Here is a 16,358-nt window from a genome sequence, read left to right as displayed (position 1 = left end):
ACTTCTAGTATCTATGCAACATAACAAAATAGCGGCTAGTATTTATATAATAACTAGGTTAGGTCCCGTGTCATGCATGGTAATTTTCAATAACTACTCTATAGTTATTAACATTATATTTAATTATGAAAAAAAATCTATTTGAGTTACTACTTTGTGAAATGAATTAATTATGAAAGAGTCTATTATTAGCAAAATAGATAATTTAAAATACACATATATGTATATATATATATTTCACTAACTAATTTATATCATTTCTTCTTTTAGCCAAATGAATATCTTACAACTATGTATCTAATTCGTAAATAGATTTACTTTTTAGTTTTTACACACTATTAATCCATTCCCTCTTACGCGGTATTTATTTTTCTTCTCAATAATCAACGGGCTTAGAAAAAAATTCATATCTTTCCTAGCAAGCTTTTCAAACATAATTAAATACACAAATATTTTAAAAAAAAATAATCCTTGTTGTAAAAATGGTAAGAGTAGTATATAGCACTATATATGTAACAAGTTAGGTTAAGAATTTGATTTTCATTTTTTTAACTTTAGCTTATGGTATCAATATATATAGTGCAAGGATACATTAAATCTTTTTAATATTCTATTTATATATAAAATTTGTTTCCTAAATATTTTTTTTTTAACACACCAGAAAATGACACGTGTCATTGCTTGTGTGTCTTTTAGTATATAGTTATTATTTCATTTATAACTTTTGTGGTTGTGATATTTTCAAAAGGAAATAAATATGAGGCTTTATAGTGTATGCATAGATTATGCTAGGAATAGTATAAATGTGTATGTAGGAGTATCCAAATTATAATTTGACAAATTGTTTATGTACGTTGAATTTAAATGAATCCTACTTGAAGCTTTTGTTGTCGTTCATATTTGGCATATGTGCTACAACTCTACAAGTATATATCTTGCTAGCTATCAGCATACTTTAAGGAGGAATGAAGGGTTAAGCTATGATAGCATCAACCTCCATTTACATGCCCACTTCGAGGAAAAAAGTGTTTTATCTTTTTTGTATAGGATTCCAAGCGATTTAGCATTATTATGTACTGTTCTTGCTACTAAGCAACCATGGTAAAAGTGTTGGCACAAATTATAAGATTTTAGAAAAAAGTTTAGGTTGGAATTTAAATTAGTAAAATAAAATTTTGATAAATTCAGATAAGATAAGATAAGACGATAAAAGTTATTACGTTTTATCAAATTAAAGTCTAATAAAGTTCGATTGATAAGTTTAATGAGATAAGATAAAGACTGAGATCAAATAAACTCAAAACTAATATAATATATGATCAGTTAAAAACACAAAGCCTAAATTAGATAAAATCATATTTTTGGATTTAATGAACTTACATGTTATAGCATGATTAAAAGTCACTAAATAAATAACAATCACAAGTTTCCCAACACAATGCTTTTTTCTTTCTCATCCAAGATTTCTAAACTCATTTCGTAACTTATGATACATATGAAAGAATTGAAAATACCATAACAAGCAATACGAGCACTTGATCTTTCATCATTAATGAAAAGCGTACTTCTATTCGTTAGTGATCTCTAAGTTCATGACATAATGCAAATGAATTATGCGCCAACACAAAACAATTACTTCGAACTCGTAAGAGTTGCACACGCATGATGTACGCACCAACACCATTATGAATTTAAGGATGGCTTAATTACAATTGATTGATAACAATAGAATGCACCAAATAAGTTTCAACTTAGACCGTGTTTAATTCATCTTATTTTTGCTTATTTGAACTTATCTAATTTGTAAGGAAAAAATATACCAAGTGGGATCTTGTTAGATTCGTAATAATGTGTATTTCATTAATATGTAATTTTCATAATTTTTTTCATTACGAAATTAAAGATATTTAACAATAAAAAATTGTACAAAAAACAATTATATAATATGATCTGAAGTTATTTTTTCTGAAAAAATAAAAATAAGTTGAACTAAAATAGGCCTTAATTACAACTAACATACAACATCACCAATATTTCTATAGTATGAAATGGATCCATCAATTATAACACCGGATAAGATAACAAAATAAATCAAAGAAAGAAAAGATCATCAAATCAATAAAATGAAAATTTCCGCTTAAACGCGTTGAACAATGAGAAAACAAAAAAACACGGCAGTGTAAGTTGTACAACTATTATTACCACATCTATAATCAACAAAGAAATTAGGCTAAACTATATTACTAGAGTGAAAACCGGAAAATATATGCGTGGGCCACCGTGTGGGTCCCACATTTTATTTATTTCCTCTCTCCTCAGTCCTCCCATGTGCAGTGTGAAAAACCCTCCCCACCCTCTCTCTCCTCTGTAAAAGCAACACACTCAGCAACTTAAACTCAAATTCTCATTTTCTCTCTCTTCTTCCACTTTTCTCTCTCTCTACTAAACTCTTCTTCTACAATGTCGTCGCCGGCGCCGGCGACGTCTCCTCCCGTCACTAACACCACCACTCCTCCGCCGGCACCTTCCACTACTCCGCCACCAACCGCCGCTCCTCCTCCTACTACTACGCCTACCCCTTCTCCTCCTGCTCCTCCGCCGTCTACTCCGGCGACTTCTCCTCCTCCGTCGTCGTCAACTCCGGCGACTTCTCCACCTCCGACGTCGCCGACTTCTCCTCCTCCTACGACGTCGTCTCCTGCTCCCCCTACTGATACCCCTTCACCCCCTGCTCCCCCCGGTGAAACCCCTTCTCCTCCTTCACCTCCTTCCGGCGGTGGCGGTGGCAGGTCGTCTCCTACTTCGCCTTCTGGTGGTGGGTCACCTTCACCTCCTTCGCGGTCTTCTACATCGGGATCAACTCCTTCTTCGGGCTCATCACCGGGCTCAAGTTCGGGTTCGGGTTCGGATTCTGGTGGGGGTAATGGGATATCGACGGGGACGGTAGTAGGGATAGCAATTGCAGGAGTGGTGGTACTGGTGATTTTGAGTATAATTTGTGTGTGTTGTGCTAAAAAGAAGAAGAAGAGAAGAAGAGATGAATATGGTGGTGAAGGTTATTATATTCCTCCTCCACCTCCTCATGCTCCCATTGGTCCTAAAGGTATTATTTCTTTGATTTCTTGGTTTGTTTTGTTTAATTTGATTTAATTTGGGTTGTATTTGGTTGAATTCTTTGATTGGATCTTTTGACGAACATTTCTATTTTGGGTGTAGTTTGAGTTTAATTCATTTGATTTTGAAGGGTGTTTATTTGGTTTTTGATTTGGGGAATATGGTAATGTTTGTAGATTGGATTGGATTAGATCTGGATGTATTGATTTTGAGTGTTTGTATGTAAATGCATGTTTATTGTTTTTTCCTAGATTAAGTTTTATGATTTGGTATGATCTTTAGGTGCATTTATGGTGTTGTTTTTTTATTGTGATGTTGTGTTGTTAATGTTAGATGGTCCATATGCTGTTCAAGCACAGCAGTGGCAGCAGAATTATCCTCCACCAGTTGAGCATTATCAGGTGCCGAAACCCCCTCCACCGCCTGCGGCCCCGCAACGGCCGCCTAGACCTCCTTCTCCCCAACCCCCACCGCCACCGCCACCGCCTGCACCGTTTATGAGTAGTGGTGGAGGTTCAGGATCCAGCTTCGGGTCTGAATACCCACTTCCACCGCCTTCCCCTGGACTTTCACTCGGGTTTGTAAAGAGTCCCTTCTCTTATGAGGAGTTGGCAATGGCTACTAATGGGTTCTCCGAGGACAACCTCCTGGGTCAAGGTGGTTTTGGGTATGTCCACAAGGGTATCCTTCCTAATGGTAAGGAGGTTGCTGTTAAGTCTCTTAAAGCTGGTAGTGGACAGGGAGAGCGCGAATTCCAGGCAGAAGTTGAAATCATCAGCCGAGTCCATCACAAACATCTTGTTTCTTTGGTTGGATATTGCATTACTGGTGCACATAGGTTGCTGGTTTACGAGTTCGTACCAAACGGTACCATGGAGTTCCATCTTCATGGTAAGCTTATTTCCTTTAGTTCTCTGCTTTAATGTGTCTGCATTGTCTCTCTTTAATTGTACTCACTGCCAGCATTGGTATAACACTTCTTTTGGCTTCTATGCTTATAATTAATGATTGGCATTGATCTGATTGAAATTTCAAATTGTCTCATTGCAGGTAAAGGACAGCCTACCATGGAATGGCCTACAAGACTGAGGATTGCCCTTGGAGCTGCAAAGGGGTTGGCATATTTGCACGAGGATTGTGAGTTATCTTGTATCAATAGCTTTTTCCTTGTGTACCAGTGCTGACAGTCAACTACAAAGTTTATTGATTCTATGCTGTCTGTTTCTGTAGGCCATCCGAAAATTATTCATCGGGATATTAAAGCTGCTAATATTCTTCTGGATAACAAGTTCGAGGCAATGGTGAGTTTGCATTATTAATAATTCAATTTGGCCATTGGGTTGATTTTCCACTTGACCAATACTCTCTTCTCCGAGCATTAGCATACCTGTAGTCACTACTCCAGAGCTCACTCGATTTTTCCCTGCTCGGAAAAACTTCTGCAATTTAATCACAAATTGTTATTTAAATTTTTGTTATCATGAATTTTACTTACTATGCTCTATCTTTCATTTATTCAGGTTGCAGATTTTGGACTGGCAAAGTTATCTTCAGATGTTAATACTCATATATCCACTCGTGTGATGGGAACCTTTGGGTATGTTATACTTACATCCTTGCATCTTCTGCTCTTTGTAGATACCACTGCTAGTAAATTATTTAAGGATGGAATATTGCATTGCACAATTCCTTTCATATCCTTGTGTATGCATGTACTAAATGTTGAATTCTCTGACTCGTCATTGCATCAAGTTGGAACAAGTGCTTACTGGGCTTCGTGTATGTATGTCATTTTCAGATACCTGGCCCCTGAGTACGCTTCAAGTGGGAAACTTACAGATAAATCTGATGTTTTCTCCTTTGGAGTAATGCTTCTGGAATTGATTACTGGGCGACGGCCTGTTGACCCTACAAATGCTTACATGGATGACAGTTTAGTTGATTGGGTATGCAGTTTCTCCATACATTGAGCTTCTTACTGGATTCATCTTGTTACCTATGAAACTGTTGTTGCCTATGAAATTGATGAGATAGATCAGAGAAGTAATAAGCCTTATCTGTTGTCTGCAGGCAAGACCTTTGCTGACAAGAGCTCTGGAAGAAAATAACTTTGATTCTCTTGTTGATCCGCATCTGCAAAACAATTATAACCCCAATGAAATGGCCCGCATGGTCGCCTGTGCTGCTGCTTCTGTCCGTCACTCGGCACGACGCCGACCTCGAATGAGCCAGGTAAACAGATAATACTCTTCAACGGAAGGCAACTAAATTTTACATGCAAAGTTTTGAGAAGCCGTGCATTTTATATAGAAAGACTTGTTAAAAAAATTGGAACTAAGGCAATTAATGAGCTTGATGAGACTGCTGAATTGGTGACCTAATCTTCAATTCAAATTGTTTAGGAGATGATTTCTATTTAGAGTTTTATGTTAGACTATTTGTTAAACTATTTAGGAGATGAATCCTTATTGACCTAATCTAGGAACATATCTCAGATCCATCGTTTAATTTATTATTACCCACATCTTGCGACCTGGTATTGCTGCCAAGTGCTGACATGCAATACTTTACGCCTTTGCATTAGTTATTGATTAATCTGGCAATGAAAATTTTAAAATTCACAAATTCTGTGAACTTGACATTTGGGCAAGATTATGGATACTTAGTATTCTAGACAGGCAGACAGCAGCTCTCCACCTTACCAAAAGGGGATAATAACATGAGTAATCCTCAAGGACAAAGACTTCTAGAGTGCATTTGATGATTTGGTAGACTTTTCGCATTACTTAATGTATGTGGATTGTGAGTATGAATGATTCATGACAGTTGCTTGTAGAGTTTGTACTGAATGGGCTTGAAAGCAAATTGTAAGCAAGTGGGAAACATAACTTGACATTATCAAACTGTAATTGTTGAGTTCCTCTGTTGACATAATTAATTGGCATTTTGTAAGCAATACCATACATTTGCTGGGCTTCTTGTTTTATACACATAATTCTATCGTAATTTTTTTTTCAAAAGATAAAATAAAAATTGAGCTCGTTCTTTGTCCTCATAAAAAGTAGGGCATGATGATTCTGATTAATAATTTTTACCTGACATGAGCAGGTTGTTAGAGCTTTGGAAGGAGAAGTGTCTCTATCAGATCTAAATGAAGGAATAAGACCTGGACACAGTTCAATCTACAGCTCCTACGGAAGCTCAGATTATGATACCTCCCAATACAAGGATGACATGAAGAAATTCAGACAGATGGCTCTTCAAAGCACCGAGTATGGCAGCAGCGAGTATGGTGGGACAACCAGCGAGTATGGCATGTACCCATCTGGTTCAAGTAGTGAAGCCCAAAGTCGCCAAACGACCCGAGAGATGAAAGGAGATAGTAAAGGTTTCAGCGAAGGTCAAAGCCGCCCAACTACTCGAGAGATGGAGATGGGAAAGATGAAAGGAGATAGTAGAGGTTTTAGTGGAAGCTCTTGATGCAAAGATTCTTGCATCATTTCTTCCTGTAAAGAAAAACCCTGATGTGAAAAGGAAAATTAATTGTTTTATATATTAGATTGCGAGTGACGTGATTCTAACACAATTTTTTCGTTTTTTTTTGGCATTCTTTTACCTTGCAGTGGAATTATTGGTTTTCACCTCAATGTATTTACTATTGCTTTTACAGAGAGAGAACATACTACATATTGGGCAATTCTTTTGTATAATGATTTTGGTTTCGTTGAGCTCAATTGTGAATATTACTATGACATCTTCATATGACATTGTTTTCAGTGGCCATTGTAACGATCATGAACACCATGAGAAGTTTCATTAAAGGTAAATAATACAAGCGGACTTTGATTTCAAATTTTGAATACCATCCAAAACGGACCTAAGCTTTGACCAACTATCTAATTTGACATCCACATGCAAACAAGACCCCTTGAGGCCATTAACACGGTTACATTCACATTGAGTCGTATTCTCATAGAAATTTGATGCCTTAGCCTTAACATTGATATTGTGATTCGTATGCAACTGTTTTAGTTGCAACAGTTTGACTAATGGAGGAAGTAATTGATAAACCAAAAAGACTATGTAGACATGTACTCGGCAAATTCCTTCAAGTATGGTTACAACTTTAATAGCCCATACGGCCACACTCCTTAAATCATTGAACCAAAGCCCATACTTCAGTCTTATAAACATTAATAATGGTGGTTTTCTAGTCTAGAGTTCTAGACTTCTAGGCCATGGGGTTTTCTGAGCGATTGCCTAAGCCCTAAATGGCAGTTGTTTTAATTAGCCCATCAATTTCAATTAAACATACCTCATTAAGTCATTACTCATTAGTCATTATCTTGACTATTAAGGGCTTGAATTTATTTATTTTTGGACAATAACTATTGTTGGAGTGACTTACTCTTTGAACAACACCTTTTCACACACGATTATAAATCGATCTTATTCAAGACTTGTTCTCTTATTGCGTTTATTAGAACATGTACAATTAATTAAGTAGATGTAGTTGAATGTACTTGGTAAAAAGTCTCATCTTTCTCAATTTGCACTTGTTTAAGTTATGTCTATAATTATTGATGTATGTAGTTTTGTTTGGATAAGTAGGTAACAACTATGCAAGTGCTTTAAAAGCAATGAATTGAGAAGTGACAATATAATATTGAACTAAGCAACTAACCTAAGTGCATTCAAACTAATCAGGATTAATCAAAGCTAATAAACTCAATTAAGGTGTAAGCAAATGATGAAATTAAGGCTAAACGAGTAGGGATGTCAATGGGGTGAATCAGTAGGGCGGAGATGGGTCCTAATTTGGCGGGTGGTGGGGCGAAAATGGGGATAAAAACTTATAAATGACCAAATAGCAGGACACTAACCAAACTCACCGCAACACTATACCGTTGATGTTGCAACTAGCCAACTTCCACACTTTCCCTCTTCTTTCTGGAAAAAAACCGCCAAATTTCCTCGACAATTTTCTCTCTCCTACTCTGCTACATCAACATGAACATCACCTTAATAGAATCACCAGATGAAATCACCGATTCCGATGGAGCGAGCAATTGGCATTGCGAGGAGAGAGAGATTCAATTAGGGATTGACCGCTTGAGGCAGCAATTGAAGAAGGTAAGCTGGTATAATTTAAACCTAGAATTGATTGATTATGCTTGCACATTTACGCTATTTTTTTTTTCCTTCATATATTATATGCTTCGATTTAATATCATTGTTTATTTTAAGCTATTTCAATATGAATTTGGGGTGGTATGATAATAATAATAATAATCAGATTCCGCAATTTGAATTTGTCAGGCATTTATTTGATTTCTATACGATTATTCGAATTTAAGTTATTCCAACATGAATTAGGGTTGGTATAGTCATGGGAGTCACTATTGATATACTGGAGGGCACGAATATATGATATAGTTTTGATTTCTTAATTTTATTACTTGTATGAATTTGAGTTGGTAATGATTATAGAAGAGAGAGAGATGAAGAAGAAATCATAAAAAATGGGGAGTTGAATTGATATTCTAGTTGACTTCCGAGTTGCCAGACTAATTATTTCAGGAGTTTAGTAAACATCCAGAATAATTGTGATTTATTCAATTTATGATCTGGGGTTTTTGGTTTTATTATTGTATATTTACATGTGTATGAATAAATAAAACTCGGCCGTTCGAAGACGGTGGCTTGATCGGGTGACTTGGTCTTGAATGTTAATTGAAGGTGTGGAAACAGCTTTATCTAGCTAGCTAATTCATGACATGCAAGGATGTTTTGAGGTTTTTATTTGTTTAATGATATGGGTAAGACACTAGGACTTGTTCAGATATAACATAGTGAGCACGTTTTGGTTACTGAGATGGTATGTCTAAGTAAATAGTTGATTAATTTATACAATAAGTGTCTGGGAATTGGAAAATAAGGGGGAAGCCTGCATAATGATGCTGATGTTTGAAAAAACTGTAAGAGAATCAAATTGATTCATTGTTCTCTATTCAAGAGGAAGGCAAAGGTGTTTCATTCTCTTCTCTTCTTTTTCCTGTTTGACATTGCTGGAACAAGATAGTTTTGATTAGATTAAGAAATGTCATCGCCAACACCAGCTATTATCGAAGCCCCGCCAACACCTCCACCTGTTGACCCACCACCCCCGCCTGTAGATGTTCCGGACGTCCCACCACCAGTTCCGGACGTCCCACCACCAGTTCCGGACGTCCCACCACCAGTTCCGGACGTCCCACCACCAGTTCCGGACGTCCCACCACCAGTTCCGGACGTCCAACCACCAGTTGCTCCGGAGGTCCCTCCAACTCCAATTCCATCCCCTCCTCTTCCAACCCCACCACAAACTCCGCCTCCTACACCTCCTACCCCAGCTCCCCAGCCTCCACCTCCAAGTCCATCACCTCCACCTCCAACTCCAAGCCCGTCACCTCCACCTCCAACTCCTAGTCCGTCACCTCCACCTCCAACTCCTAGTCCGTCACCTCCACCTCCAACTCCTAGTCCATCACCTCCACCTCCAACTCCAACTCCAACTCCAAGCCCGTCACCTCCAACTCCAAGTCCGTCACCTCCACCACCAGCTCTAACTCCAAGCCCGTCACCTCCACCTCCAAGCCCTTCTCCTCCCCCTCCCCCACCTACAAGCACTGCACCTTCCCCAATTACACCACCAACTCCAATTTTTAGCCCACCTCCATCATCAACACCTGAAACTCCATCCCTGTCTCCCCCAATTATATCTCAAAGCCCTCCATCTCCTAGTTTGAATCCATCAAAGCCTCCACCGTCTTCACCAGCTATTCCTCCTCCACCTAGCTCATCAACCCATAGACAAACTGGTCTTATTGTAGGTGTCGCAATAGGGGGTGTGATAGTACTGGCTGTGTTTGGCCTGCTGTGGATGCTCTTTGCTAGGAGGAAGAAAAGGCAGGATTCACATGGAGGAGAGGGATATTACTTACCTACAGGTTTGTGTCTATATTATATGGTTACAAATCTTACAGTACGCCTTATTCCTCTTTCGAATCTTGATAATTCCTAATAATATTTATTGGATTGTCGATTCTTATGGTTTGTCATTGGCTAAGGTCGTCCTTGCTGTTTTATTATTATTGGGGGTGAAATTCTGAATTGAGACTTTAGTTAAGCATTTGAACTAGAGTAATGAAAATTCTGCAATATCATATGAGCTCCATGACAAAGGTTTCAAAATAGTATAGAATGTTTCAAAAATGTATATATCGATTGTATCCTATCTTTTCAGTTCTATATGAGTTCTGCAGTTCATTTTAATAATACGCAATTATTTTGATTGGAATTTTTTTTATCCCAACAGAAACTTAAGTAGGTCTTCTGCAGTTCCTTAATATAGATAAAAGAAACCTCTTTTCGTATTTAATAGCTTAAGATCATTTATTCTTTTGTAGGCCTTTACAATGTAAGAGTGATTTTTCCTCCTATTTACTGCTAAATTTGAAGAAAAAAAAAAAGTTGATTAATCTCAATGAGTTAAAAAGTTTTGTATTTCACATGCTATTATTCCATCTTCATGATATTACAAAATAAGTTGTAGGATTGGGGTGTTAAAAAATAGTATGGGAAAAAAGCCAACATATAGTTAAAATGGCATGTTTCTCTTGATTCACTTACGTCTTGATTAACTTTACAATAATTTACTACTTGTTGGAAAGATTGTTGTACGTTTCTTAGCAACCATTTACTTCTTTTTCTCACATCAATAGTTGCATTGAAACCTATGCTTATACTCTTCCAGGAAGAGGATTAAGACTGAAAATTTTATTGTGCTACTCTTGCTGATTTTATTGTATATTATACATATATATTTGATAGATGGATTTTATCAAGGGCCAGCACAACCTGGGCAACATAGTAATCCCCAGTCAACTGAACATTATTCGATGTCCAAGCCATCTTCTATAACACTGGCTGCTGTACCATCGAGATCGAATTCTTCAACAGCTCAACCAATTTCTACAAACGGCAGTGGATCTTTCTGGTCTCCCAGTTCTGGGCCTGAGAACTCAATTCCACCATCTTCGCAGGGCATGGTGTTAGGAAATTCATCGAGTTCCTTTTCTTATGAAGAGCTTTCTGTTGCTACCGATGGCTTTGCGAGCAAAAATCTCCTTGGACAAGGTGGTTTTGGATATGTCCATAAAGGAATCCTTCCAAATGGGAAAATAGTAGCTGTCAAATCACTCAAAGCTGATAGTGGGCAGGGAGAGCGTGAATTTCAGGCTGAAGTGGAGACTATTAGCCGAGTGCACCACAAACATCTTGTGTCATTGGTTGGATACTGTGTCACTGGTCCCCAGAAATTGCTGGTTTATGAATTTCTTCCAAATAAAACCATGGAGTTCCATTTGCATGGTTAGTTTGTCACTCTTTCTGACACTTTACTACCTCTGAAGACCCTTATATGGATGCTTGGTCACAATGATTTGAATATTATCCTTTTTGGGCTTCCCTTTTAAACATATGTAATCATCAACAATATATGACACTCAAGTAGTTTTTTAGGTCCTTTTTCTCAAGAGCAGTTCTTCAATCTAATAAGTAATATTGTATTGCAGGAAAGGGACAACCTGTTATGGATTGGCCTACAAGGCTGAAGATTGCTATTGGTTCTGCAAAAGGATTGGCATATCTGCACGAGGACTGTAAGCCTTTCTTCTTACCAACCCCTGGCTGTACCCATTAATTATCTGATTTTTTTTGAACTACTATCTGAATATGTGCTTACATCTGCAGGTCATCCTAAAATAATTCATAGGGATATTAAAGCAGCTAATATCCTTCTGGATTTCAAGTTTGAGGCATTGGTAAGCTTATAATTGGTTACTAGGGTTTAGTCTTCACTCCATGTTAATTTTTTATTTTCTTGCCTTAGATGATGTTGTTCCTTTATTTTAGAAGGGCAAGAAGGTTTTGCCAATGACTCAATGTCATTGCCTTAATGATAAATAGACCTTGACTTGTTTCTGTATAAGATAAAACTGACTTCATTCTAAAGCTAGTCAGCTACTCAGGCTCCTCTTAGATTTATTGATTTTTTTTTTTCCCCTCATTCAGGTTGCTGATTTTGGACTGGCAAAGTTTACTTCTGATGCTAATACTCATGTATCCACCCGAGTTATGGGAACTTTTGGGTAATGGCTAACGTTTTATCAATTTTTGTATAATTTCTTTGTCTGATTGTTATCTAGTTGATATAAGTGATTTGTTGGTCTTTTATTACCTAATGTTAATTTACTGAGGTTGGGTTTAGGTGACTTGATCATATCATTCTAATGTTTACTTGAGTGTGATCTTTTTGTACATTGTTTGATTAGAGTGAACAGTGTAACAATAGGAGGAACCTAACATAGTGGCTTCATTTTCTTTTCTCTTTAATACGTGTAGGTACCTGGCTCCAGAGTATGCTAACTCAGGAAAGCTCACTGAGAAGAGTGATGTTTTCTCTTTCGGAGTATTGCTCTTGGAATTAATTACAGGTCGCCGCCCAGTTGACTACTCATCAAATTCTGAGATGGAGGACAGCTTGGTGGACTGGGTAATATTCAATATACATATCTGGAAACAGATTCATCATACCTAGCAACATGATCATTAGAAAGCTAAACTCATTTTATTTCCATTACAGTCTAGACCACTACTTTCAAAAGCTGTGCAAGATGGAAACTTTGATCCATTAGTTGATTCACGGCTAGGAAACAATTATGACTATGAAGAAATGGGCTCCATGATTACTTGTGCTGCTTCTTGTGTACGTCATTCTGCAAAACGCAGACCACGAATGAGCCAGGTAACATTTTACTATGTAACTCTAGGATATTCTCAACAAATGTAAATAGGCTATTCGGTTTACTTTGAAGTCCAATTAAAGGTGCTTTAATGGATTAGATTAACAGTATCCAACTGAATTAAAAGAGATGAAATAATTAACCATGTATCTAATTATTTGTGTGCTTGATATTTTATGGATTTGACTTGTGAGCAAAAGAGAGACAATATATAGAAGCAACATTACTCCAAATAATTGTTTTTCAAAGACTGTCCTGAAGAAGGGATATCTTGATACTAGAGTGACTTCTATTATGTGAGATGATGGGGAGGGATGCTAGCTGAGAGACTCTCACCTCCATAAAACTGTGTTGCCATTTGAAGTAGACCTCTATGTTCTGTCATAATTTGACGGTTTCATATATTTCTTTTGAGAACAATATGCTTTAAGGTGCAATTAAAAACGTTGGCGCAGAACAATGATTGTTTTGATAGTGTAGATAGCGGGCACCAATAATTTAAAAAAAATAAGGAATTTGCTTTCCTGAATTTGAAGTCGGTGGAAGGTTTATATATATTAATCATTCCAACGCTATTGTATAATAAGTCAGTTTAACAAAGATGTTTTCAAGGCCATGTTCCTTTCACCGGAAATTTTCACAAATACTCTTTAACTTATTGAACTTACTGGTTTCATCAGCAGTCATCAATTATGTTCAAAATTTTCCTAAAAATAAGTAATATAATAAAGTATACTTCACTTGAACAAAAGTCTAATCGTCATGAAGTGCAACTTTCTTGAATCAACTGAATTTGAGTGCTCTTAATATGTATAAAGCAATCACTACTCCCAAGTTCCAAGATTTGATCAACTTCTGCGAACCACATTGGAGTTTTGTCTTTCATATTGCCACATTAATTGGAGCTTTCTCTTTCATATTGCCACATTGGAGTTTTTCTCTTACCAGAAATGCACTCCTCATTTTGCTAACTTTAATAGGTATGCTGTTCCTCATGCTGCCTTATCAATAGATTCTCATGGTGTTCATTATGTCATTTTTGAACAGGTTGTTCGAGCACTTGAAGGAAATCTCTCACTATCTGATCTCAATGACGGTGTTAAGCCAGGATTTAGCTCATCTCTTGATTCTGCTGACATGGATAGTGGAGTAGAAGATGATAAGAAGTTCAGGAAGCTGGTATATCTAAGTGAAGAGTATGGTACTAACGAGTTTAATAGGACACGAAGTGAGTTCAGTGATGGTGGAATATCAAGCAGTGAGATGCAGCGTCATTCAAAAAGACATGCCTGAATGGAGGTTACTGACCACTTTTATCCTGAGAGATTTTTTTTAACATGATTTTGATTCGAATACGAGTATATATATTTTTTTTCCAACTTGCCCCATTGGCCATTGATGTATCTATCTATTTGTTTATTTATTCAACCTGTAATTTGTACTTACTATTGCCCACCATGAAAATTCATGGACAATGCCGGGCAGCTTCTGTTTAGTGATGAATTTAACATGAATTTGGAGTCCCAAGATTTTACTAAATGAAATTACCCTAATCTCATAGTTTGAGTTTGTATTAATGAGTGTGAAATACCATATGTAGATCCTGATTTGGTAAATTCACAGTCCAGTATTAAGCCCCTATTTCGTTCCAGAGTTGATTCCTAACTTTGTTTATTCTTTGAAATGATCATTTCATTCATGCCTTGATACTAATTAATCAATCTAACAAGAACTAAAGGTTTAAAGATGAATTACTAACCAAAAAAAAGCTGGAGTATTAGTCAGTTCAAGTAGAACCTAATTACCCAATATCTAAACTAAGAAATAAATTTAAATTATAACTACTTCATCCTCCTCGTACATTACGAGTCACCTTCAATAGCTTCAAATCCCGAGTACTATACTTCCGAATGTATCATATATTCATCTTTGCCAAATAAGCGAATGACAATGAATATACCTCGGAATTTCGACTCTTGCATTACTTCCTATGATCAATCAAACAAATTAGTGAACTTCCTAAGAAATTCTTATATTCGATTGACTTGAGCTTGATTGTTAGGTAAGGGCCCACATCAGTAGAAGGAGGGTTTTTCGACTCTGATGGATTGGTAAAAAGTTGAAAGGATCAAGCAGCCATAGAAGCAAATTGACAAAACTGTAAGGCAGTCAAATTAATTGGAAGGTAAGTTTTATTTGTTCTGTTTTCAATCATCTTAACAAATACGGAGTACTATCTAATATCCTAGAGCTCACTATGAAATTTGATTATTTTGTTAATGCTTTTCATCGATTATGATATTGGTAGATAGGTGTAAATAAATTAAACTTCCACATTTTGGATATAGTAGGAAAACATGTATGATTTGCAATCATATATAATTCATATTAACTTGGAATGTCAGAAAAAACTTTAGTAGTAATCATGATTATGATGGGTTTAGGCAATGTGACAATTAAAATATGATTGCAATCATATTTCAATGTGGGTATCTCTATGAGTCTATTCAACTATTCAAGTCCCTTGGCAATAACCTCTCACTTACCAATTGAGGAATGTTCAATGGCCCTAGTTGTTGTTGTTGTCGTCGTCTTCGTCGTCGTTCTGGTTAGTTGTTGCTTTATAATATTAGTAAATCGTCTAGTTGATGAACATAGTTAGTGCTTTAATAATGCATCTTGTATTGTTTAATAAGTCAAACTGCCCTATGGCAAATAGAATCTTTACTTAATCAACTCTATACCAGATTGAAAAGGGGTATTTGTAATCTTTCTGAATTAATTTATGCTGTTGGTAGAGGTTGATTATGTTGCTTTGACATATTGTACGGAGTACAAGATATGAAATGCATGAATGGAGAGTTGGAGACCACGAATTCCGGATATCACATAGCTGACGAGTAACACATTGTCCTTTCCTCAATACATGATGTTTTGACTTTTTGCAGTTCATATACTCTGTACTACATTAAAATTGATTGCTTTATTTTACTATATACTTTGTATTGATAATTGATGTTATGTATATATGCTGTTTGATTAATCTCAATTGTATTCTCAAAATTTATAAATTTTTTGTACTTCATGTATAATGTAATGATATTAATAGCCAAAGTAATGCATTAGAAAACGTGAAAGTTAAAACATTACATGTATGAACAACAGAGGAAGTACTCCGTATATAGCAAGTTGAATAACTGATTTCTTTTCACTTCCTCTGAACATTATACTTTGTATATGCTTTTTAGCCAGAATACACAGTTGAATAATTTGACTTGATTGTACAGCTGATGGTTGGAAAAAGACCAAGTACACCATACCTCCAGATCATTAACAGCAATTAGCCGAAGTAAACCATCAACTTGCTCCTAATTAATTCGTAGGATGATGATATTTTAT

The 16,358-nt window shown here is 36.4% G+C and overlaps 2 protein-coding genes across 2 annotated transcripts; both read left to right on the top strand.

The window, feature by feature from the left end:
- Positions 1–2,258: 2,258 nt before the first annotated feature.
- On the top strand, positions 2,259–6,866 carry LOC110707785 (proline-rich receptor-like protein kinase PERK1). The gene is made up of 8 exons (XM_021885833.1): positions 2,259–3,103; positions 3,448–4,005; positions 4,165–4,251; positions 4,345–4,415; positions 4,635–4,711; positions 4,913–5,060; positions 5,185–5,346; positions 6,223–6,866. Exons 1-8 carry the CDS (start codon positions 2,461–2,463, stop codon positions 6,592–6,594), a joined length of 2,118 nt encoding a protein of 705 aa, XP_021741525.1. The 5' UTR covers positions 2,259–2,460; the 3' UTR covers positions 6,595–6,866.
- A 1,036-nt stretch (positions 6,867–7,902) lies between these two features.
- On the top strand, positions 7,903–14,517 carry LOC110707784 (proline-rich receptor-like protein kinase PERK1). The gene is made up of 8 exons (XM_021885832.1): positions 7,903–10,103; positions 10,987–11,526; positions 11,730–11,816; positions 11,908–11,978; positions 12,229–12,305; positions 12,559–12,709; positions 12,800–12,961; positions 14,007–14,517. The coding sequence occupies exons 1-8, from the start codon at positions 9,215–9,217 to the stop codon at positions 14,250–14,252; spliced, it is 2,223 nt and encodes a 740-aa protein (XP_021741524.1). The 5' UTR covers positions 7,903–9,214; the 3' UTR covers positions 14,253–14,517.
- Positions 14,518–16,358: the final 1,841 nt, after the last annotated feature.

The sequence above is a fragment of the Chenopodium quinoa genome, unplaced genomic scaffold (genome assembly GCF_001683475.1).
Source record: "Chenopodium quinoa cultivar QQ74 unplaced genomic scaffold, ASM168347v1, whole genome shotgun sequence".
Lineage (NCBI taxonomy): Eukaryota > Viridiplantae > Streptophyta > Magnoliopsida > Caryophyllales > Amaranthaceae > Chenopodium > Chenopodium quinoa.
This window is presented reverse-complemented; position numbering and strand designations above follow the sequence as displayed.